The sequence below is a fragment of the Caloenas nicobarica genome, chromosome 3 (assembly GCF_036013445.1).
Source record: "Caloenas nicobarica isolate bCalNic1 chromosome 3, bCalNic1.hap1, whole genome shotgun sequence".
NCBI lineage: Eukaryota > Metazoa > Chordata > Aves > Columbiformes > Columbidae > Caloenas > Caloenas nicobarica.
The window spans coordinates 89373547-89399649 of NC_088247.1; the positions used below are offsets into that span (position 1 = coordinate 89373547).

At 35.3% G+C, this 26103-nt stretch overlaps 1 protein-coding gene across 1 annotated transcript in view; it reads left to right on the top strand.

Moving 5' to 3' along the window:
- DNAH8 (dynein axonemal heavy chain 8) overlaps positions 1-26103 on the top strand; it is a 138230-nt gene that overhangs the window by 12713 nt on the left and 99414 nt on the right. The window contains exons 10-26 of the mRNA XM_065630428.1: positions 518-619; positions 2165-2311; positions 3262-3459; positions 3993-4069; positions 4528-4627; positions 6827-6946; positions 8766-8901; positions 9884-10071; positions 10977-11057; positions 13012-13128; positions 15409-15528; positions 16313-16451; positions 17559-17653; positions 18511-18617; positions 20017-20119; positions 22575-22785; positions 24706-24899. Coding sequence (XP_065486500.1) covers positions 518-619; positions 2165-2311; positions 3262-3459; positions 3993-4069; positions 4528-4627; positions 6827-6946; positions 8766-8901; positions 9884-10071; positions 10977-11057; positions 13012-13128; positions 15409-15528; positions 16313-16451; positions 17559-17653; positions 18511-18617; positions 20017-20119; positions 22575-22785; positions 24706-24899 — 2235 coding nt within the window. The remainder of the gene's footprint in view (positions 1-517; positions 620-2164; positions 2312-3261; positions 3460-3992; positions 4070-4527; positions 4628-6826; positions 6947-8765; positions 8902-9883; positions 10072-10976; positions 11058-13011; positions 13129-15408; positions 15529-16312; positions 16452-17558; positions 17654-18510; positions 18618-20016; positions 20120-22574; positions 22786-24705; positions 24900-26103) is intronic.

A 26103-nucleotide genomic window follows, 5' to 3' on the forward strand; every position in this document is an offset into this window, starting at 1 on the left:
GTACTCCTTTCTCTCTTTCTGTCATTACAAACTTTGGATTTTTGTGGTTGAGAAGTAGAAAAATGTTCTCTCCTTTCCATAGCCATGGGAGACCGAGGTAAAGACATACTGCTAGGATAGAAAATTGCTTAATGCCCATTTTCAGATAAGGATGCACACACTACAAAGTGTAAAGATGACAACATAAGTGAAGGATAGTTAAAGTTAAATAACTTCCCTCTGTTCTTGAGTTATGGTTGGTGACATTCTATGTTTATGCATATGTATTGCTGGACTTAATAGTACTTACAAATACTTCCTGGGACTTAAATATACTTCTGGGAGTGTTTTAAGATTTTTTTATAGGGTGTTACATATATTACATATATTATTTCGCCACTGTTATTCCCACAGGTGAAATTTATCCAAACTCCAATAGTATTTATACATGCATGTGGGAATTTTTTGTTAGAATTCGTCAAATGAGCAGATTTCCTTAAAAGCTTGAGACCTATTTGTTTTCGTTTGTCTGCACTAGGTTACAAATCAAATGGTAACGACGTGTGGAGCATACATTACAAATGGTGGCTTGTCTCGTGTTTGGGACCAGGAGACATCAACAGTCATTGGAAAAATTAAGGTTTGTATTTTGATATTTTATTATTTACCCATCAAACCTATTGACTACGTATTGATATGCACAAGGAAGTCCATATCAATATATATAAAGTACTTCACACCTCTTTACTGTTTTATTTCATGAAGCTTTGAGTGTTTTACCATTTTTTAGCCCACTGGCCTTTGTTGAAATCAGAATTGGAGTGGTCTGTCACTGACCTTGGAATTGGCATCTTCACCATATGTGCGACCAAGGAATTTTGTTATTGTACATAATCCACATTCTTCCCTCTTGGGGGTATATTATATGGTACCATCTTCTCTCCTGTGGGGAACCCATTATTTGAACAGACTCCCGCTTTGTTATAGTAGCTCCTTCCAATGCCAGATTTCCTTGGCACACCATGAAGGTTCAATCCTATGAGAGTTCTCCTCTTCTTCCTCTGATGGTGACATATTAAGAACAAATTAAGCACATGCAATATGCTGTGGCAAAATACATCCAGCTTTGGGGTTGTTGGTTGCGAATACTGACTTATTTTCCACCTTCTCCTTTATCAGACCTCAACAATTGACTCCCTGTCTTACCCAGAAAAGCACGGGATTTCATAGTCCTTTAAAAATTAGATCCAGAGGTACAAAAGAAAATGTATTGAATGTATGTCTCCTGAACTGACAGGATTATATGATTCTAATGATTCATCTGCTTCATTGAGGTCATCTGGTGACTGTTCTACTGCTGACAAGCCCTCATTATTCTATGAGAGAAATATAAGCCCAGTTTCTAATCATGGTGATCAGTCTTCATTCTAGTATCCGTACATTTTTGAAGATCTGAACATTCTTTTCAATGAGGATCTCTTTTCATTTCCTGTATTTCATAGTCAATTGTTATATATACCTACATATTCAGTCAGTCTGGTGACTGTCAGTATATTGTGATAAAATCTGCTGTTTTCTGAGAACAGACACAAGATTTTGTAGTCCAGTGATTACAGACTTGACATTTCTCACCAGTCATTATTTTTACAACTGATAAAGTCTTAGTATTTTAAATAACTAATCAACTGAGATTATTTTTCAATCTCGCTTTAACTCAGACTTGTCAACCACATTCATTTATAGAACCAATTTGCTTTAGGTCCCCTGGGACTTCCAAGTAGAATACCCTGTTATGCTGAATTTTGTTCCTATCCAGAGGACAGCCTGACTGTTCTTAATTAAGATAATGGCTTTTCTTAATATTTAAATGTCTCTTTTAGAGGAGTAGTTATCACCTACTCTTCACTGGCCTCTAAACCACTCTTAGACATGAACTAGAACTTTCCTCTTCTTTCGTTGATTCATTTCCCAGTGCTAAGTCTTTCAGTGTTACTGTACTGTTGTATGTTTGTATGTACTACACATACTGAAAGAAAACCACTGTATTTAAGTCACTACTGCCTGTTGACTGAAACTAGATTCAGTGATAATTAACCACTTCGGAATGGCTGTAAGTTTGAGTTCTCCAGTCTCTCATCCACTAGCATAACATAATGAATACGGTATTTATTCCTTCACTTTTTAGGACTGCATGTTTTTATTGAAAGAATATCAGAAATGCTTTCAGGAAACAAAGAAAGAGATTTTAGAAACTCTAGGAGAACAGACATTTGAAGTATCAGAAACATACATTTTTGGAAAATCTGAAGCTTTTTGCAGGAGATTAGAAAAAGTGAGTATACTATGTCCTATTATCATCAGTAGAGATGAACAGCTTCTCCAAAAAACAGTTTAAAAGGTGGAGACTTGTAAAAATACATGTTCTTAATCATCCTTTGAAGGAGTTTTTAACTCTTCATTGAGAGAAATTAGGCACTTTCACAGAGTGAGTCATGCCAATATTTCAGCAATTAACTCACAGTGTCCTTTGGGATCTGTCAATTTACCTCTGTCAGTGTGGAAAGAAATAATATAATTGATCTAGACTTATATAATTATTTTAGGAGGTTTAAAAATATGTGAAAAGTAACACACCTTTGCTTTTTTGGATGGTGTCCCAAGGCATTAAAAACTCCTGTTGCTGTCAAGTACAGTTCTTAAGGTAATTCTGCTGCTTGGTGTGGTCTTAACATTTAACTTGCTAAACTGATGAAAGGATTTTAAACTAGCATTCATTGAGTTTGCATGGAAAAGAAAATAGATGTTCCTTGATGCAGAATAAGGTCAGATAAAGGATAAGAGAATAATGGGACATTGATCACAGGGTAGGAATTCTTCGAGTCTTTGTTTTTCCTTGTCATGCAGTGTATATACTAAACTGTGTGGTTGGGGTTTTTTTATTCTGTGAAATCTTTGTGTCATCAGCATGAATATGTCATGTTTTAACTCTTTTTCCATATAGCTCTATTGAACCTAACAGTCAAATACAAAAAAGAAACCCTTTACCATCAAAAAAATGAAGATGATTTTGCTTTGTATTGGGTTGTGGTAAGAATTGATGTCGAAAACTAAATTAACCACGGTCTGTTGAGGATACTTGATTTAGAAGCTCAGAAGTAACACATTTCTGAATGCAGTAGTTAGAGAAGAGGCTAATGTTTATTTTATTTTACTCAGGTTTTAGTTTATAGGGGAAGTAACAAATAATTTGTTATAAGCATGGATATAATGTTTATATTTCAGATTACAAAGATCATAACTGTAGTACAAACTTTTGATGCACTGAAGCTGTCTACTATCGAAGGGATAGATGTTATGGCAATAAAATTCACAAATATCTACCGCAATGTTCAAATGAAGCAATATGACATCCTTGATCCACGAAAAACAGATTTTGATGTGGATTTTGCGGACTTCATGGCAAAAGTTGAAGGTGTAGAGGTAAGTAATATTGCTAATGTAACTTACATTAACTACTTAGTATCTCCCTGAATGTCAGTGAGACTTTGGACTGAGAATAGGCTACATTGTTCTTCTTCCAAAGATCATAGAGTTTGTGATTGCCTGGAGGGAGGTTTTTCTCTTCTTTCTCCTCCTTCTAAAGGAAGCTGTAAAAAATAAATCATACAGTCCTCAGTGAAGATTAGTCACTCTGCAGCCAAAATGACAAAAATAATGAGACCTGAGAGAATGATCTACATGGAGGTGGTTTATTACCTGGAGGCACATGGTTAGATTTTGGGCAGAACAAAGCTGCAACATGATTTGATTCTTTGCTAAAATCGTCTGGCATTCTAAGAGTTTACTTGGCTGATACTATCTATTTATTGATTATACTAAGCATAGACAAGCGAAGACTGCTATTTTGTGCTTTAAGCAGCAACAATTTTGAATGCTACTATGTTAAGAAATTATCAGACATGAAAATACTATTATATGACTAGAAAAACTGTACTAACTGATATATTCTTTAGGGACAGATACAGACATTTATGCGTACCTGTTTTGGGAGAATTTTGTCTTCACAGCATGCACTTAAGTTACTTCAAAGGTACTGGCAATTATGTTTTCAAATATTTAAAAGCAACTTCAAATTACTGATTAGCACAATTTAAATAACACAGCTAATTTTAGGACAAAGGGCCTAATCAAGAATTTTTCATTATTGGCGTTCTGAACCATCTAATCATAATAAAAGATGCATTTTAGCTTTCTTGTGGGAATCATATATTCTCATGTTTCTTGATTTCATTACAGTTTATTTCATATATACCAGAGGATACTAAATTAAAAGCTAAAAAAACCCACCACAAGAAAAAAAAAACCCAACAGGGCAGAACTTTCCAACTTACTTAAATTTGCTCAAACCGAAAAAAATTCCCAGATCCAGAAGCATTTCCTAGATTTGTGTTTCTTTCATTTTGTGTAATGTTCATGTACCTCCCCCCTCAAAAAGAAAAAAACCCCGCATTTTAGAAATATCCTTTTGGGTACTCATTTTTAATACAGGTTTCAAAAGCTGAGAATGCCATGCCTTCAAGAAGAAATAGCACGTACAGTTGGTTGTATTCTTCAACATTATGTAGCAGAACTTGAAGCTACTAAAAAGGTATTTAATTTCTTTGCAATAAGTTTTAAACTTCATGTTAAAATAAGAGCTAGTATTTTAATATTTTTCTTTATTTATTCTGCCTATTTCGCTAGCTGTCAATGCTCAATTTATCATACTTCTATTTTCCTGTTACAGAAAACAGACCTAAGTGTTTAGGCAATTACAATATACATACTATTGCAGGTGAATGTCTCGTCACAATTTTACTTTTTAAACCAAAACCTTTTCTGTTGTTCCTTCGTCAATTAAAGAAAAAAAAAAAAGTATGTTCTTTACTGGCTATGCTCATTACTTGCATATAACTTTCAGTTTTTTATTATATGAGGCCTTTACAGTTAATTTGCATTTATAAATGACAATTATCTAATGTTGTGACAGTATAAAATAGATAAAAATATAGGTAAATTGCATTTATGTTCATTATAAAATAATTTTCCATTATTTGTGTAGTGTACCATGACTAGCATAAATGAGAATTAACTTCTGGGGACTGTTCATGTCACTTGACTTTAAACTAGAGAGGAATTAATCTAACCAGACTTTATATGTCTGCAAAATAAACATCTGTATCAGAACTAGACATCCATACTCCCTTTCTACCTAAGAAAGAAATGTGTGTTCTAGAGTCAGTTCATCTGATCTATTTTATGTGTTAACAGGAGGATTTAAATAATAATCTTGAAATGGCCTTTTTTTTTTTTTTCCAATGACTATAAAAGGAATCTGGAAAACCAAACTGGTGTAAATATTTTTTAGAGACGCTTACATTTTGTTGGATGAATGACATGGGTTTACATGAAGAGCCAACAATCTGTAAACTCTGCACTTACTAGGAAATTATTCCTCCAAACTGTGACTTAAAACTGTAGCCCAGAATAGCTGCTCTGAACCACTCTTTACAGTGTCCTTTCTCTATCTACTTATATAACTGTATATACTTATATACTGTATATAACACTTCCTGAAACTCTAATTACTGGCTTAATTTGATGAACATATTTTCAGCAGCACTGCCTGCTGAAGAAATCATTGACCCGAGCCCTGGCTGTTTTATCCCAGCCAAAAAAATAGGTACAATTTCTAAGGGGGTTTAATCCAGGTCAGTTCCTCTCTTAAGTTCACCATGAAGCTACTTGAATTTCTTTTGTTGGGACTGTGCAGGATACAGTGTAGGGGTAAGACGACATGCCAGGAAGTGAAGAATGGTGTTTGCTTAAGCAGTACAGCTGTTTGTGTTATCACAGCGTGAGTTTACATGCCTGAAGTTGGGTGGATACAAATATTCCTCTTCTCTTGAAGAATATGTCACCAATATACTGGCTAGTTCTAAATATTTATTAGATATTATTGGACTGCTTTTTATATTTGTTAGGCAAGTTATTTCTAATAAAAACTTGCTCCCACTGCAATACTGGTTCTAAAGTGCTTGAATAATTCGTCAATGCAAATTTGGTATGCAATTATTTTAGTCCGAATTTTTCTTGACTATAATGCAGCCATTCAGTGAGCAGGGCCCCCTTTTTTTTTTCCTCAGCTTGGGCACAGATAAAAGCATAGTCTGTGTATGCAGGAGCCTTTACATGCATACTGATGAGAAGTTGTTAGTAGAAAAGAGCATATCACAGAATCGTAGATTATCATGAGGTAGAAGGGACCCACAAGAATCATCAAATCAAACTCCTGAAATGTTAGCAATTAGCCAGGTGCATGTGTCTGAAGAATAATGTTGACATTTATATTCAGATAAAAACTCTCAGTTACCAATATAGCTTAGGCTTTTCCTGAGGGCAGTTTTGAGTAAAGGAGGAAAGGCCCCAAAAATGGTTCTCACAGTACTTCCTTACACAACTCACTTTCACAGCAGATGGCTCCAAAGTTACACAGCTGCACCTGTCAGGCTTGACCTTGAATGCTGCCTGCTCAGCTTGTAGGTTTGCAAAGCCTCTTGGTGTACTCAGGGCTCTGTCATAAGTAAGCACAACTAAGAAACAGCATGAGATAATGAAGACAGGAGGCATACTGACAATGGTATCAATGTGTGCATCTCAGAAGCTAGCAAGTGGGGGAAGAACTACATTTTTCTCTCAATGAACTGTTGTATGACTCTACACAAATTTGTGGTTCCAGAAGAAAATTAGTTTAATATTTCAACAGATATTGTTTTAATCCATGTGTTTAATAATATTCTTATTGTAGCTTTACCAACTTCAGAAAGATGACCCTCCGCTTGCTCGAAACATGCCACCAGTTGCGGGAAAGATACTGTGGGTGAGACAGCTATTCAGAAGGATAAATGAACCAATCAACTATTTCCATGTAAGCTGATGTGAGGAAAACTTAGGTGTCTTGTGTAACAGTGAACTGTCTTTGCTTGGTGTAAGTAGAGTGACGATAATGTTCCTGGCTACGATGATGTCACTTCTCACATGCTAGGCAGCCTGTTTCTTTGCATGCGGATATCTAGTTAAAAATGCTCTGCAGTAATTGCTGTTGTAGATTCAAGATGTAGTACTAGACTAGAATAGACCAAAATAGGCTCTTTCAGTTCGAAATGACGTACAACGATCTTCTAGTCCAACTGCCTGACTAATTCAGGGCTGAACAAAAGTTAAAGTGTGTTTTTCAGGGCATTGTCCAAATGCTTCTTAAACATTGACAGGCTTGGGGCATTAACCACCTCTCTAAGAAGCCTATTTCAGTGTTTGACCACCCTCTCAGTAAAGAAATGCTTCCTAGTATCCAGTCTAAACCCCTACTGGCACAGCTTTGAACCTTTCCCACATGTCCTGTCACTAGATACCAGGGAGAAGAGCTCAGCTTCTCTCTCTCCATTTCCCTTCCTCAAGAAGCTGTAGAGAGCAATGAGGTGGTCCCTCAGCCTCCTTTTCTCAAAACCAGACAAGCCCAAAGTCCTCAGCTCCTCCTCATAGGACATTCCTTCCAGTCCTGTCACCAACTTTGTTGCCCTTCTCTGGATGCATTCAAGGACCTTCACATCCTTCTTAAACTGCACACTGTGCTGAAGGTGAGGCTGCACGGACACTGAACACAGTGGGACAATCACTTCTTTTGACCGTCTGACTATACCATGTTTGCCCCCAGGATGTGGTTTGCCCTCTTGGCTGCCAGGGCACACATTGCTGACTCATATTGAGCTGCTGTCAGCCAGCACCCCCAGATCCCTTTCTGCAGCGCTGCTTGCCAGCCACTCCTCTCCCAGTTTATACTAGTGCCTCATTTTACTCCGTCCTAGGTGCAGGATCCAGATTTTTGACTTCTTAGATTTAATCCCATTAATTGTAGCCCAATGCTCCAATCTATCTAGATCCCTCTACAATGTCTCCTGTCCCTCAAGAGCGTCAACAGCACCTCCCAGTTTGCTATCATCATCAAACTTGCTACTGGCATATTCAACTCCTGCATCCAGATCATTGATAAACATATTGAACAGAACTGGCCTTAGAATTAAACTTTGAGGAGCCTTGGTGACCGGTCACCAGCCAGATGTAGCCCCATTCACTTACAATGCTTTGAGCTCTGCCCCTCAGACAGTGTTTTCACCCAGTGTACTGTGAACCCACTCATTCCACAGCTGGACAACTTGTCCAGAAGGAAGCCGTGAGAGACAGTATTAAAAACCTTACTAAAATACAGAAAAACACTTTCTTTGACTTACCACTGAACTAGCACCCCAAGCTGGAAATACGTACTGAATTATTTATATGCCTGTCTTCGTATTGCTGAAAGACATATTTTGCCATTCCAGCCAGTGGTGCTTTTCTTCTTTTTGTAGTGGAGCAGACTGGGCCTAGTACACAAGACTAATGTCCTGTATTTTAACTGTTCTCTATGGAGAATCATGTCTCTTTACCAAACGGCTGCTAGGAGTAGCTTAAGGCATAAATGTGGACTGCCTGACATCCTGAAATTGTCTGGTGTATATGTTTTGGTACCACTGAAAAAGCAAGTTTGTTGTAGGACCCACACAATAGCTGCAGCACTGTAACTAAGAATCTGGTCACCAGTTTCATTCCGGATAATATCTCAACTAGTCTGGGAACAGGGAATTCCATTACTGAATAGTATGGTTTTCTTTTGATATGGTTTTAATTTGAATGTACTGTGTTTTTAATAGGAAAAATCAAATATCTTGACTAGTCCAGAAGGCAAAGCAGTTGTTCGATTATACAACAGAATTGCCTATGTATTGGTGGAATTCGAGGTAGTCTATCATAAAGCGTGGGTGAAAGAAATTTCACAATTACAACATCGTAAGTAATTAAATATATAGTTGTGGGTTTGGGATTTTTTTTGACTGTTATTGAATGCTAAGTTAACACAAATCAGATATATTTTTTTTTAAGCCTCATTTACCCTTAAAATGTATAAATGAATAAGTAGGCCCAATAATACAAATCTCTGTCCCTTACTGACCTAGAAACTTGGTTTTGATGCAGAGATTTCCACATTTGGTGCACTGTTTGAAAAATGGCTGGAAACAGTAGTGAAACAAATTTAAGGCACACATTTTTGTATTCAAATTCTTTATATATACCATTTAATAATTCTTCTTGTTTTCCTTCCACTACAATAATTTATATGGTTGTATTATCCCAGTTCCTCTCAGGACAAGTATTACTTTATGACTAGAAAAAAAGTTTGATAGTCAAGGTTTATTATTTTAAGATTAAATGAGAGTCAAAGTTTGAAAAAATAAATTAAAAAAAAGAGTAGATTTTTCATGTAAATTATAGACACTCTGAGGGCTTCAAAACTAGGAGCCAATCTATAAGAATAAAATCTTGTCATCACACATTCAACAGAAGTTTTTGTGTTGCTATTTGGGCTTTTATTTTGTTTTGGATTTTTGCAATATCCCTATATAAGATTTAATCCTCTGGGTTAACAAATTCTTGTAAGATACTGAGCACATCTCATAAGTTTTGTGTTTCCAGGTCCTCAGAAAATGAATTTCATAATTTTCTAACTTGAGCTAAGAAAAAATATGCCACAAATAAGGCTGGATCTGATGCTTGTTTAGCTTATTAAGAAAAAGGTTTTATATGGCAGAAAGCTAATATGGTGAAAGTCAGTTGTGCAATTTCTTTAACTGGAAACAATGTGAAGCTATTTCACAAGTAACAATACATATTTAATCATTGTATAGTAAAGTCAGAAATCTGTGTTCTATAATAATTTATATAACAGAAACAATTGTTTGTCTTAGAAACTGATACGAAAATGTCTTCACAGCCTTACAAACCACAATATTTGTGCGTCATCCTAAAACTGGGAAGTTCCTGGTTAATTTTGATCCCCAAATTCCAGAGATTGTCCGAGAGACCAAATGTATGATAAAGTTGGGTCTGCAAGTACCGGAGCAAGCAAAAAAGATAGTAAAAATAGAAAATAACCTGAAGTCAAACAAGTTGCGTTTAGAGGTAAACCTAAAAATTATCTTGATTGCTGTTTTTCCCCCAAAAAGAGAAAATCTGATTAACTGTAAACATTCCTCTATGGTTAAATAAAGAGTAAAGCTGAGTATAAGATAGTTAAAGGTAAACTTGTGGAATGCACAGGTGGACATAGAGGTTCTTATTTCAAAAACCTCAGCTAACTGCTGTGTGGGCTAGTATAAGCATATATATCTTTTTATATTCTGTGGCATGTTACATATATTCTCATGATGAAATAAGTAAAGCTATCAAAAAAGGTTCTCTCTGAAATTCAGTAAAACATAGTTTCACAGTTTTTGAGAAGCAAAGATTGGAATTTTTCTGGATTGGAAGATATGGAGAGCCACAAGAACATCTAGAATTTTGCAGGTGACCTGCCAGAGAAGTCAGGTTTTTGATACTTGTAGTATTTGCTATTGTTGTAGTATTTCAAGAATCTTATATCTTGGGGATGAGTTGTACCATACAAGATTTGTGTGTGTGTGTAAGACATAAGACAAGAGGATATTTTAAAACTAGGTTTATATGTGACTTTAAGCATATGCTACTCAGTTGCAAGAGGGTATTTCAAGTTATGGTCACTAAAGCTCAAGCTGTCTTTAGCTTTAGAGAAAGATCTTACTTTGTCTGGCTTTGTACTTAAAGAATTTGTTGCATGAAGGCTGCTTTAGTTTTCCCTTGTGTAGCATGATACGGATTCACTACATTCCAGAAATGATGTACATAGGTACGTAATATCTGTGTAAAATTCTATACTTGTTTTCAAATGTAGTCTTGTATTGCTTTCTGTGCTTTTTTCTGATGATTCGATTGTATAACAGGTTATTTCCTTCAGTAAAGAAAGCACTTAAAATATTCTTCTTGATACTACCATTTTTAATAATTAACAGGGTCTTCTCCAGTGTTATGAAGATTTGTGTCAAGAAACACCAGTGATGTTTGTAGATCTAATGTCTCCCAAAATGAAAAAGGTCAGTATTGTTAAATGCACTTCAGTATTCTTCAAAAGTACTTAGAATAACTTAATAGTAGTTTATAACTTTAAACTATTTAGATGGATCTGCATGTTGTGAACTTAATTTTACTAGAACATTTAAGACAAAAAATTTGCTCTTTGCATCCCTCATATAATTCTCAAATAACGTGTATCACAGTAGAATAATCTTAGTGCCTATGAGATGGAAACATAGTAGAACAAAGAATATGGATTTTGTGGGTCTGTTTATCTACACAAATCTCTGGCTTTGACATGGAAGTAAATGATTACTTATTTCAGTTTTAGAAGTTTTCACAGGAAGTTTTGCTTTTAGTTTAGCTGAAATACTAAGTGTCGTGATCCTTGTCTTTGCCTGGAGAGAATTATTAACCTTGTGAATTGAGTCAGTCTCTTCAGTGATGTAGAAAGGTTATATGCTACGCTAAAGGCACAATTTTATTGGAGGTGGGGAATGTATATACGACAAGCCACTTTGTTTTGCCAAACAGTTGCAAGTGTATGTGTGATTGTATGTATGTGATTGTTCTAAGTAACTTTTCCCTTTTTGGTTGTAAATAATAACATCAAAAGGTTGCAGAGTTTGCTTAAGTTTGTGTGACTACATAGCTGGCATGTGCTGAAGTATAAGAAACAAAAAAATTGTCCTTGCTCATAAGAGTTAAATAATAAATAATAATAATAAATAATAAATAAATAATAATAAATAATAAAAGAGAAAGAGATAAAATGATTGTAGTCTTTACTGTAGTGATACTTCCGTAAACATGAGTATATCACAGAGGGAATTGTACACCTCCGTATTTTAGAGGAAACAACTGACAAAGAGAAGGATGAATATTGTACAAACAACAGAAGATGAAAACCATATATATAAAGATGATAGTAATAGCTGTATTTGCAAATTGCTGTGTGTCTATTTGAGCTGAACTAACAGTTGTAGTTGTGATATAGACATAGCAAAAAGAAGCATTAGAATAAAGAGAAGGGGTGAAGTCCAGGCAGTGACTTGGTAAATGTCAAGATTTAAGAGCAGATGCGATAGGTGGCTATTTAAAATTAAATATGAGTGTAATCAGTTCAAAGTTTCTCAGCAATTAAGCATAATTAAATTTCTGTCACTTCAAGGATGATGGAGATGGCAAAATTTAAAATTGTGGTGGCTGTGTACTTGGAAATCACGGAGAAGTTTTGGAGTGCTAGGCAAAAATTTCAAGGGAGATCTGTGAGAGAGTCTGGAAAGGTTCGTTTTCATAGCCTGGCAGTAGTATGACTCCTTTTCCTCAGTGTCCCATCTGCTTTGAAGGTACAGGAAGGAGTTTGGTGTAGATCATACAAAGACAGGGAAATGAGCTGATTTTGCCTATATGCTGAACATCTTGGTGGCAAATCCAGAAGAAATAGACTGTGGAAAACCAAGAATTCAGTAAGGGAAATGGTAGGGAAGAGAGGATTTTTAAAAATAGCATCGAAGCTATTACAAAATTCGGAGACGACTGCTGTGATTCAAAAAGGAACAAAGGAAAAATGTCACTAGATAGATACATGAGGTTGAAAGACAACTAATTATGCTGTTGAGAGTGGTCAAGATATATGTTAAAGGACAAATTGCAAGATCAATAGTGGACTTGATTTTAATTTTGCACACTAGTAGGAAACACTAAAAGATGCTACCTAGGAGAACAGGAAGGGGAAGATCTTTGCTGAACATCTACACTTGACATACTACAGAGGCTGTAGTATGCACTACCCTCCATTTCTCCAATATTGCATAAATTCCTTCGATGTTTTCCTTGAAACCATGTAACCTTCCTTGTAAAACTTATACACAACTCTTTCATCAGTGACATTAGTGATTCTAACAATAATGCATTTGTTTTAAATTCTTTCTTTTTTTTTTTAAATCTACAAAATTATATTTTTATGCTTAGATGGAAACTGTGTTGAGGCAAGGACTTACCATGTTGACTTGGTCATCTGTGACACTGGAAAGTTTCTTTCAAGAAGCCGATCAAGTTCTGTATATGTTTAAGCAGTTTTTGAAAAAGGTATAAACTTTATCACTATATAAATGAAATAATACTTTAATTATTTCCAGTACACCACTCTTCATATTGGAAATTAATCTGTGCTTATTTTTGTACCACTTGAAATACGTAGAAATTATGTTTGCTTTTTATAGTATGTTCTTTTTTTGAAGAATGAGGTACTCCATGATTCTCTTCCATTGTTACCCTCAAATGTTTGATCTTTGCTTCCATTCTTGCAGTAGAATATATTTCCAATTGTTCCCAGATTCTGTGACTACCCCTCTGATTTTCAGAGTGTATTTCTGCTTCTCTTGAGTGCCCATGAGTGCAATTGCACACAAGATACCACGATGTAAACAGGGCCCAGTGGAGAGTTTTCTAGCATTAACTGTATTCATAGCAGGTATGCTGTGAAACTGTTTCCTCTTTGTGCAGCCAATATAATAATAAAAGGGAGCATGCTTTTGCCTCATGATTCTCTGTATGCTGACTGCGTCTGTGCTTTTTTCCTCTCTCAATGTTTGCCACATGATTTCTGAATTATTTTGATTCCATTAACATGTTTGAGGACCTGTGTTGGTTCTTTTTCTTCCAAAGACATTACCTTGATAGTCAGATCATTCATTTGGCTTGATGGTTGAACGGTATGCCTATGATCTCTCCTATCAACACCATAAAGTGTGTCTCCTGTGGTAGATTGTTAATCACTGGTGGGTATATCCACTTTTTTTCCTGTATGGCAGAAAACCAAAATTATGATTGAGTGCTCTGTTTGCCACTGAAACCCAAAGATGAAAAAATATTCACTATTTAAGAAGTTAATAGTTCTTTGAGCCTAAGTATACCTGAAATAACCATGTCTTTTGTAGACATACTCTATTTTCCTTAAACATATAGGTTGTGTGTATTTCTGTCTTTCTTGCCCCTCCCATATGAATACAAAAAGATGTAAACTTGGTTAGACCCTTGATTCCTGTGAATGGGATATCGTGAACAAATAGGGGAAAAGTGATGTAAAACAGAAGTGTAAATGATACTGTGGTGAACAAGATATCACAGATGCACAATATTTCATGTAAAAATTAAAAAATTGGAGAGAAGTCAGCTTTGTTTGGATTCTGGCATGACAAAGCCACTTCAAAATAGTTGACTGAATGATGATAATGCTGTAATTTAGAATCAAAAACCCAGTGAAAAGCTATGTTGAATAAAAGAAGTAGGGCTGAAGACTAACCCATCAAGCAAGTTACAGCAGGCCTCTCCTTGTCTTGCATCTATACTCATCTGCCCATCTGCCTAAAACTGCTGTTAAAACAGCAAGGATTCTTCAGGAGCCTAGCATGGATAAGATAGTGGAGCAAGAGTTATTTTCTGTTCCATTAATGGATGGATTGATTATTTTCTCAGGGCACAGGAGATGATTCTTTCCATTGTCACTCATTCATTTAATTTCCAAGACTCATAATCTCAAAATGCTGTCAAGAGAAGCTCATTCAAAGATTAGATCATTGCTGTTATGCTGCAGAAGTAGTCTTGGCTTATACTCTTTGCGAAATAATTTTAATCATACAGTGAATTTAAAAATATGGTGCTGATAACCAGAAATCTGTGAATAAGTGGAAACATCGAATTCCTCTAAAGATTTCCCTTTTTCAAGGATTCATATGTCTCAGTTTCCCAACATAGAACCAGCAGATACTTAAGAATTACAAGATTTTGTTTTTAAAGGACTGCCTGAAATGAAATTGTGGACACTACTGATCTTTTTAGAATTGTAGTATCACACTGTGCAGGATTTAAATGCATCCACTCTTAGCAATAGGGTTCTCATTTTCTGTGGCAACAATAACCATATAATTTCCAGACTTTCTTTCATTGTTCGTATTCCAGATTGCAATGGAACATGTTAACAAAGGCTAAATTTTTTGGGGGTACTTCTCTCCCCAGATTCCCTCTGTAGACAATAGAGGAATAATTCACAGTAAAAACAGACTATATTTAGCCATTGTTAATAGCCCCTAAGTTACCATAACTTAATGAGGCATTGCTGTGCTTCATTTTTTCTCTGCTTCTCTCATCTTGAAGTCTTTTGTGTTGGTGATTTTTCCCCAGATTTTTTTTTTTATTATTATTCACTTTCTTAGAGGATTTTCTATGATGTAAGGTTCTTGCGTTTTCACTGGGTAGATACAATTTTTTTTTCCTGCAAAACACTTTACGCCTGTTAGAATCTCGAAAATAGAATACATTATGCTTTAAAAATAAATGTATGGTATTAATACAATTTTCTCTTTTTAGGTTAATGATTTAAGTGAAGTGCGGATTGATTCAATATTGAAAGAAATATCAAATACTCTCTTAATTGTCTTACCAGTAGATGGAGCTGTCACAGTAGAGAATTTGTTGACCCACAATGAGGTGTGTGCCACTTTACATATTCTAACTTGAATTCTTGAGTATGTTAGAAACAATGCCCTAGTAAAGTAATATGAAACTAGAAAACAGTTCTTCTCACTGTAGAAATACAGAACATTTTTAAATTAAAATATTGTGGTTAAAAGATTTTATACGAAGATAAATTGGTTCTTAGGTATTCGAGATACTTAACCTGTAATATATCATAGATAATTTTTATTTATATAACTGCTTCACCGTCAGGTGAGTGGTGGGGTTTTTTTGTATGAAGATACTCAGATATACACAGCCTTTTTTTTTTTTTTTTTTCTTATTTTTCTTTTTAAAGGAGAAGGCAAAAAATACCTTCCAACAAGTATATTTGAGAAAGTTTCACTGGTTCCAAATGAGGCTAAATATGTATTTAATTAGTAAATTAGTATAAGTAAATAAAATTGTTGAGAACAGTTGAAAGAGTATTTGGGTAATTTCACATTCAGACTCTAAACTCCCTGCAATATTCAGGATTTTCTTCTGACCTTTAAAAATACCATTGCATTTCAAAAATTGATTTCTTTTTTAAACCCAAACAGTAAAAACATAGTGATAATATAACAGAAGATTTTTATAATTTTGAATAAAGATTTGGGGGTTGTTTTCTCAGTTTTATTTTTAAAATGTTGCTGTTTCATTGAAATAGTCTCAGTCTGAAGAAAGCAATATTGAGGTAAATGTTTTGGCTCTCCATGAAGAGCAACAGTAGTAAGATAACCAGTAATACTAATTAATTGGTACTTTTATTTAACAGACTTATACTGAAGAACGTGCTGAGTTATTGAACCACAAAAGCATACAAATTGAAGATGCTGTTCAAGAACTAATATCTATATTTGAAAAGAATTATGAAATTAAATCTAAGAAAACCTCAGAGAAACATGCATCACCAGGTAGCTGATGTTGATTATTTAAATAAAATTTTCTGTTCCTCGTTCTGTAGATTTAACTAGTACATATCAAAATTTCATTGTTTTAGCTAATTGTCTTCAGACTTCTCCTTCTCACTACGGTTTCATTTGTGTCACAGTTCTGCTTTCATTTACCACTGTTAAACTAAACCACCGCCCTGTGAAATACAGAGCTAATTCAGTATTGGTGGGGTTTCTAGAACTAAACTCTGTCCTTGTGTTTAGATTACCAAGATATTTGCTCTAGAGAAAGAAAGTGGTGGTTCCATTTCTCATAATCACTCATAACTTTTTTCTTTTTTCCCCTCCATGAAATGAAATAGTGTCTTTCTCTTCTCAGCTATGTCAGATATTGGGTACTGTCCCTCTGTCTGTGACTTTTCTGCTGTCGTAGAATTTTATCGCAAATACTAGTGCTTTACTGGTTGGTCAGTTTAAGTACAGTCAGTTGACTACCAACTGCTAGCATATCAGTCTCACAGCTGATCAATATGGCTGGTTCATACTGCTCTGCAGTGTGTTACCAAGATTTCAGGAGGTCCTGTAACCATTATAGGAGATATAGTTTATAGTTGGAGAACAATATTCTGTTTTAAAGAAAAATGTATTTGGGGGCTTAATCAGTAATGGAACTCCTTTCCTTATACAGGATTTTTTTCATTCTGGGTTCAGTTTCCTCCAGGTATAGAGGCATAGTCAGAGTCAGTACTTCAGGTAGTTCAATATGATGCAACCAGAAAAACCTGATTAAAAGATACTTCTCTGTGTTTTGTTAAATTGTTTATGTTGATTTGTTTGTTTGTTTGTTTCCAGCTGATATATCCATGTCTGCCTACTTATCTTTATTAGCATATTTGTAGTGCATGGTGTTTATTAGACTGAAGCTTACAGGCTGGCTCTTAGCCACATTCCTGGTGTAAAAAAACCCAACCAAACAAAAAAACCCCTGTGAAATAAAACCAATTATCTGATCCAGGTACTGCTAACACAAAAAGCAATATTGTTTTGCCTGTAAAGAGGGGGGACAGCATGCTTCAAAGCAGAACACAATGTTCATTTAACGGAAAAACATTTCTTTTAAATTTACAGTAAAAGGAAGACGTATAGCATTTGAAAGTAATGAGGAGAGAGAAAAGAATGCTTCTGCAGCCTTTCGCATTGATAAAGAAGATGAATTTAAAAAGGTATTTTGTGATAAGAGAATTTTTTTTTGGACCAATCAGATTAGTAAACAGTATCTTGAGTTTTGGTAGCTGGATATCAGTCTTACAGAAAGACATCACAGAGAATATCAAATGCCATGTAAAAATGACAGAATAGCTTCCTTATAAAGTGAGTTTCAGGTAGATTTTAGCTTTCACAAGTATATTCCATGTTATTCCCATTATCACCATTATTAAACAAATTCTTGATATGTGAGTGCTAAGTGGAAAAGTTTGGAGAAAATTTTGTGCCTAAGTTGTAATACAGGTTTTCCTTCTTGGATGGGCAGAAACATTCATCCTTTCTATGCTCCTCTTCCAACGGCACCAAGAAAAATCACTTTTGTACCATTTCCTTGAATACAATCTCTTCATATTCAGCAGAGAAGGGAAGTAGAAGTAGAGAACAAAGACTCATAAACTTGCAGGCACAAATGCAATGATGTTACAAGATTGCATTCTGCTGTTTTGTGCTGGTGATTGTTACACGTAGCTGTATTTTTATGTTCTTAATCCAGGACAGTCTGGTTTTACTGTGTTTATTTCTTATTTGAAAAGGGTACATATGCATCAGTGTTTCTTTGAAGGACTTCAGCCAGATCTCTGTATTCTGTCTCTAAGACAAATTGAGTTTCCTCAAATGCTATATTCTCTTTTTCAGTCAGATTTTACTTACTTACAAGCTATTTTTTCCCCAGCTTCTCCCCGTGTTTCTCGTGTAACTTACAGCATAAATTCCTTCAGACAAGACTAATATGTTTGACTTAAAACCATCTGAAATAATCTTCAGGTTTCTGCCTGAATACAATAGTGAATAATGTACATTTTATTTATTACAGAAACGTAAAGAGATGGTTGCATATTTCAGTTACCAGCTGGTAGACAGCCTCCAGAAAGCCACTCGGCTCTCTTTGGATAGTCTGAAAAAAAGAATATTTGTTTCAAAGTAAGTTGCAAATGAAAGATTTATTCAATAAAATTACCAGAACAAAGTTATTTCTCTCTTAATATAATAATTAAAATATGCATTCACATGTGTAATGATACATGCATTAGTCAAACAGTTCCAGACCTCCTGGTCATTTTAGCTCAAGCAAAACCTGGAGAACCTTCTCTTTTTGTTGCAGTGATGCTTTGGGCCCATACTTTTCTTTTATGCTACAATTCTTTACGTTGTTAGTTATAGTCTATGCATTTTGTTTTGTGCAGAAAATGGAGTTTATTTCTACTACTGTTTCCCCTCTGTCTGTACTCTTTTGTTTTTATTCCCATATATTTCCCTTGGGATTGCTTTCAAGATGCTGTTAGTACCACGTATTTTCCAACACAAATAACTAGAATTTAAATGACCATTCTAGGTCATGTATGGCAGTGTGCCTATATGTTCATCTCATTTCAGATTATTTCTGCAACCATGGCTATGCACTCAAAGCTCCCATGTGTTAAAGATCATCCATGCACTCTATTAATTCTATATAATGGCAAGATCGATATGATTTTATCATTCTCCTATATTCAGTGTATTTTCTATAGATTCTTCTATGCTCAAACAGGCATACGCTTCAGAGACATAATTGCTTCAGTATGTATTGTATGTTGAAAAGCCTACTTAGCATTCTATTAAGAGAATTTATTTTAAGCAGATGAAGCTGATGGTATTTTGTCATTAGTGTATGTTGAAGCTTGAATTACTTTTTTCTTTTTCTGAGGACATCTCTCCTAGAAATTGTATTGAAAACCTGATCCTACTGATGTCAATAGGCATGTGTCCTTCATATTTGTTTATGGTATCGTATTATTGAATCCTCCCTTATTTGGTCACTATGTCGTGTCATAGCATTTAGAAATTGTACTTTGCCCTTTGTTTTTAGTTTTAGTTTTGAGTGGGTTCAGCTCATGTGTTAATAATTTTGCACTAGCTTGTTATCTGTGAAACTTTTTTCTGTTCTGTTGAAGATTTATCTAAAACATAATGAGGCAACTTTTACTTTTGATAGGTTGTTGCATGAAATGGTCAGTAAAATGTTTTTATGTCCTACTCACAGCACTGGCAGAGTTCCATCATTCTTAAATTGAGAGATTAAAATCCAGAATCAGAAAATATTCTGGATAAACAATTCTTAAAGCGGTGGCTGGATCGAAGGTAACCTTTGTCTGAATGATGGAGCCCTGGTTATTATCTTTATCCTTTAAACAAGAAGTTTCTGTAAATTTTGTCAAGTAGTTCTTAACTTAATGTGATAATTCTCCATGAGGGTTTGCCCAGAAAACATAGCTCAAAAGTATATTTCTAAGATAGGGAGTTTCATTGTGAAGTGTTTATGACGTTTCGAAATTATTTTCAGCAAAGCTACATTTGGTAGAGGCAAGTTTTCTGAACGTTCAAGCAAACCTGAAGAGGTCCCTTCTTTTCTAAAAGCAGAAGTACACCTTTCTATTCCCAATATGGTAAGTTATATGTCACATAGATAAGGTAAAATACACTGTCTTATCTCTGCATTTGCTCAAGCACAGGATGTGGGCACACTTCTACTGAACCAGCATCCATTCCGAAGAACAGTTCCTCAGACCTTTCAGTGCACTGAGAGCACTGATGAAATGTGCTCATGGTGCCAACGTTCCTGGTTTCTGTCTTAGTCATACTTGCAGAACCTGGCCTTTTATCATGCTTGTGTGTTTCAGCAGTTATGTTGCAATCTGTTTATTAGTGCTCTTTGCAGAATGATGACAGTTCTTCACGTGTAGCAGTTGCATTGCTGGAATAGATTTTTCAGGTTTGTTTTTTAACTGTTTTGTTCCTTGAGTGATTAAAATCCTTTGCAAAAAATAATGAACATTATCTTTGCCCAGTTTGACTTTAGTCATCTCAGTAGAAAGTTAGGTGACCAGAAGGAGAGGATTCAAAAGGAGAAGATTCAAAAACCAGAAAAGAGCTGTGGATTTCTGTGGGCAGAGGAAAAAACAAACAGATTGATTGCAAAGAACAAATGCATGCATTTGTTTTCCTTTTGTGGAGTAAGATCAGTCTGTGTCAGCAATATGTGTGGCATTTTATTTTATATATGAGAAGTTAACTTAATGTTATCCAGCAGTTTTATAAACATGAAAAGCTTTATATTAATGAAATTATAATGAAAGAAAGGTTCTGTTCCAAGGTGATATTCCTTTGACATTGAACCAGTGTTCATATTGGCATTCTGTTGTCCATTCACACTGTGTGTGTGTGTACTTGTGCATGATGAGAGTTGTGAGGCACTGGAAGAGGTTGCCCAGAGAAGCTGTGCATTTCCCATCCCTGGAAGTGTTCAAGGCCAGGCTGGATGGGGCCTCGAGCAACCTGGTCTAGTGGAAGGTGTCCCTGCCCATGGCAGGGGGGGTAGAACTAGATAATCTTTAAAGTCCCTTCCAGCACAAACTATTCCATCATTCTATGATTTTCTCATTTCAAAATAACAGCTTGCTCATTAAAGCTATAAGATAATGTTCTGAAAACTATATTTGAGGATTGGGCGTATCACAAGAGTGATCTTTCTTCTGAAGTTCAACAAGAAACGCTGTTTTTTCTGTTCCTTCCTAGGTCACTCTCAGGTAGGTTCGTCCTCCTGCTTAGTATTTTGGAGAAACTGACGTGTGCCTTTACTCCTCCTTGTCCTACATAGAATTATTTTCAAACAAGGACAGGACAAAGTCACAATTAGCACTGTTGATGCCAATACAGTTCAAAAAATATTGGGTTCTGGATTTCATGGCTGTTTGTGTACTACTAAATAAAACAGGCTGGAGGCCCAAGTGCGCTGACGTGAAATGGTGTGTATTCACCATAGTAAAAGCTTTTCTTCCTGAATTCAGGAGCTTGCATTCAAACTGTGTGTTAGGAACAGCCCCTGTCATGTTTCATGCACCAAACTGTGCCTGAATTTTTTTTCTGGGAGAGTCCTTTTTGCATCATTCCTAGTTATGCTAAGGGAGCCTGCCAGCATTTATACAGTGCAGATGACAGCAGACCAGAGCCTGTGTTTTTTGGCTTTATTCTGATAGCTAGTTGCTCTTGATTCAGATCAAGAATCCTTGTTTTCCTGCCAGTTCTTTTTATCATGTACTCTGGTAGCTGAATATGAGTTCTCTTCCTCTTCTGACTTGGGCATTAGGTTGCTCGCAGAATTATGATATGAAATCTTTGCCAAATATACAGGTAGAGATCCCGCATGGAGTTTCATTAATTTACTTAACACTGTGATCTTGCAAAAGTTTTTGAGGTAATGCTACATCTGGGAGAAAAGAAACATTCAGTATTTATTCAACTAGGACCTTTGACACTTTGATCCAGATGATTTTGTTTGCCTGAAATTACCCATGGTGTGAATATATGTATAGATAAACACTTAGAAGGAGAGGTAACGTAGCTGTAAATCTTCTTTAAAATGACCTGTCCCTAAGTATTTGTTTGACCATTCCTCTTACAACTTTCTTTCACAGAATTTAGGATCCAATGGTTAAGAGCAACAGAGAGGGGGAGCTTGGCTTGCAATTTTTAATGCTTTTTGTTCTAGAATGCAGGAAACAAGGCTTGCAATGTATTCCCACACCCTATAAAAGTCATTATAAAAATGCTGTTTAAAATGTTGTTGGAATTGTAAAAATAACCATAAAAAAACACAATAAAACTATCTACTTATACACATGCTTGTCATTTTACCCACAGTATGACTGTACAAATAGGTCAGTAGAGTATGTTTCATTTCTTTAGAGGCAATTCTCAGCGAGATGAACTGTTAAAGTTACATTTTCCAGCTTTTTTTCTGGGGCAAGTTCTGTGGTTCACTATGAGTGGAGTAAAACTGAGGTCTTTAAAAATGTCAATGAGTTGCATTTATTTCAACAATATTTCAACTGTTTTAAACAGATAATTGTTCCCAGTTTAGACGATATACAGCAGGCCATCAATCGCATGATGCAGTTAATACTGGAAGTAAGTCGTGGAGTTGCTCAGTGGGGACAGAGACATGTGCAAAAATCTAATTTAAAAACAGAACCAGGCACACGGGAAGGATCTTCAGCAGGCCTTGGATCACCAGGAAAAAAAGCCAAGGGAAAAAAAAAGGCGAAAGGGGAAAGTAAGTGTATGTTTGTTTGGTTTTTACTTATTTCAAATTTTTACTTTAATAAAACTGCTGTATATAAATATTTGTGAATAAACTCATTTTTCTTTAAAGAGGCCAACTCTGGATTATCTTGAATTATTTGGGGGAGGGTTATTTTTATTTAATTAGCTGTATTTTTAAGAAATAGCTTTACAGGCTTACATAAATGTTAGAACTATGAGAAACAATAAGCAAAACATCTTAGAAAAAATGCTAGATTCTGAATCTCCTATTTAATTTGAGGCAAAGTAAGCTTGTTAATTCATCTTTTTACATACTTACTGTGGGATGTAGCCATAATGATATAGTTGGAACCATAAACAATGATTGTAAACTAGCTCTCATTGGAATATAGAGATAAAACATGAGCTATTTTAATGAATTATAAAACATTTCAAGTGTTTCTTCATGTGAATATTCTGACTGTAGATAGACCTGCATCCATTCTAGTCAGATACTTTTTTCCTTAATACTATTTTTAAGCATATCCCCATATTATTTGCGAGCATCCACAAAAGCCCCAATGTATTTTTACCATCTTGTAGCTGCTTAGCTGAGCCAGTGATCAACAATACAGATGTATCTTTATTGTGATTCTTTTGGAAAATCTTTAACATTTTGGAAAGTTTTTCTTTTCGATAGTCCAGATCTGGGACTTTATTCTTCTACTGATGTGCTTTGTATGATTTTAAGCTCTTTAATGGGCTTCAAGCAGGGTGTTAGGAAACTATCATCACCAGACAGACATAGCCTTTTCCTCTGCTGTATCAAAATACAACACCAGCAAGTAACCACTTTCATGACCTTAAATTACTTGTCAGCAACACCTGAGGCATATGTTAAAGTTTGGTCAATGAGATCTATGGAGTACAGTGGCAAGGATGGATCAATCTGAGACGTTGTTTCCAGTGACCAGATCCCTGAAAAGGTCTTCAGACTGAAGGAGGGGTTGCGCTAAATCTACCTCCATTGAACAAAGTGTGTGTTGGGAAGAGTGGATTTTTCTTCTCCATTCTCTTAAATCTGTTTCAAATGCTCAGGCATTGTTATGACAGAAGGGACTCATTAGGTATCAGGTCTATATTGACCCTGACTGTCTCAGCAATTCATCAAAGATGAAAGAGGGACATGATAAATTGCATTTTATTTTCTTCCTGTTTGAGCTTACTTGTAGTTCTTAAAAGAGACAGGGCTCCTGTTTCAACATCAGCAGTGGAACTGGAACAGCTACCAGTGTCTAAACTGCCTTTGAAAGCATATTTGGAAACAAGAGGTTTAGGAAAATCTCTAGATTGTCCTTTCTCTCGCTCTTTTTTTTTTCTTTTCTTCTTCGTTCAGTTCTAACCTGTTTTAGACAAGACTTAAAATACTTTGATATTAGCTGTTTGTATGACAAGCTTCAAACCATGACAAACTATTTCTTGGCAAAGTTAAGCATATTTTTTGAAGCCATTGAGTAGAATGATAAGAGTTATTTATTTGAAACATGTTAGAGTTTAAGAAACTTGCACACTTTTAAGGGGTTTATACAATTGAAAACTTTAATTATATGTTTTTTTTAAAAAAATATAAAATAACACAGACTATTTATGAGGCTTTGTCATGTTCCAGTTACAATTAAATTACAGTGGAAAAAATAAATTTGTGAATTAAGGCTATTTTCTTTCAATTTGGAAACATTCACTCTAGATTGAATTTGACCTAGCTGCATAGAGCCTGGCCTTAACTAGCGCTTGGTACTTAATATTAAGCAGTCAGGTAGACATTTGAAGAAGGATAATTAGCCTTACTGAAGAGCATCATTACTTAACTTGACACGTGTAAGTTTAGAAGAGAATTCTAACCAACCTTTTAATGGTTCATTCCTTTACATATAATTTTATTTTACAGAAGGAGTTGAAGGTATTGTGATCGCCAGAAAGCAAAGAAATTTTTACTCAGCCGTTGCAGAAAATGAAGACATTTCTAAATTAGTTGTGCTCCTCTCTTCTTCTGTGAATTCTATAAGAGAAGCAGCTAGTAAAGTTCTTCAGGACTTTCAGAAATATAAGGAGCTCTGGACAGAAGATAGAGATGCCAAAATTCAGGCGAGTTTAATGATGATCACCTACATGACTGTTCTTCATTAGTCTTACCTTTCAAAATCAGAAAACACCAAGGAAAAAGATGTAAAAACCACATTAATAGCTGAAATTCTTATTCTGTCTTCTTAAGAGTAGTATATTTCCTAAGCAGAAGTAATAGTATACTACCTAATTTTTGTGGTGGGGTTTGGCTTTTTCCGCTTTTGTACCATTCTAGAAACTGATAAACTGGTCCTGGTTTTGTTAATTACTTTAATTTTTGTCTGTTGAACTCTGGATTTTAGGCCACAAGGGATTACCCCAGTCTGACATGATGTATACCAAAACCCATAGAAATTCCCACAGCATCGGTGCTGATAATTGTGCACTTTTCTCTATGGAAAGCATTTACGTTGAGTTTAGTACATATTTTTATTCACCACCCTTCCTGTAGTTATTTTAGGAGGTGAGCTCTGCATTTTCTATTCCAAGTAGTATCCTCTATTCAATTCTTGGTTGTTTGAACTCTCAAGTGTGCTAAAAAATTTAGCACCTACTACAGCAACAAAAAGTTAGTTTCAGGAATTGGAGGTCTCTGGGACTTCTGCCTCAGAATGTTTCACACTGTTCTTCTAAAATAGAGTTTTAATTGTGAGTTTGAATTCAGAGGCTCAGTAGAAGAAAGTTGATTTCTGTAACTACTTTATATGTGGAGCTGAGAATTTACTGCTAGTCTAATTAAAATTTTAATATAATCAAATAAATATTATTAGTTTGATCTAGTTACGACTGAAGAAAAGGATACTGCTGCAGAGAAAGCCTCAATAACAATGCAGTTAAGTTTTATACACACATGCTTTAATTTCTGCATTCTTTCTTTAGCACTATGATAACCCTTTCAATGGCTGTCTGGGTACTCTCAGATGGAAGAATAGAAGCAGGAAACAGCTTTCAGTGTTTATTACTTGCTCACAAATGTAGTTACATTGAATACAGCTCTTGTGTAACATATCTAAAATGCAGCTTTTCAGAAACATGAAACCTTTCATCACTTGAGTTCTGCTCACGGAACTACTTAAAGAGTGTGTTTTATTGTGATTGTTTTGCACATAATTGGGCTAATAGTGTAAGCTCTCTGTAAGTGTGTATTTTTTTGATCTCTGTTTCATCTCCTGTTCTCACAAAACCAGTAGACACTTAACATGTTTTGGATATCTGTTTCTCTATT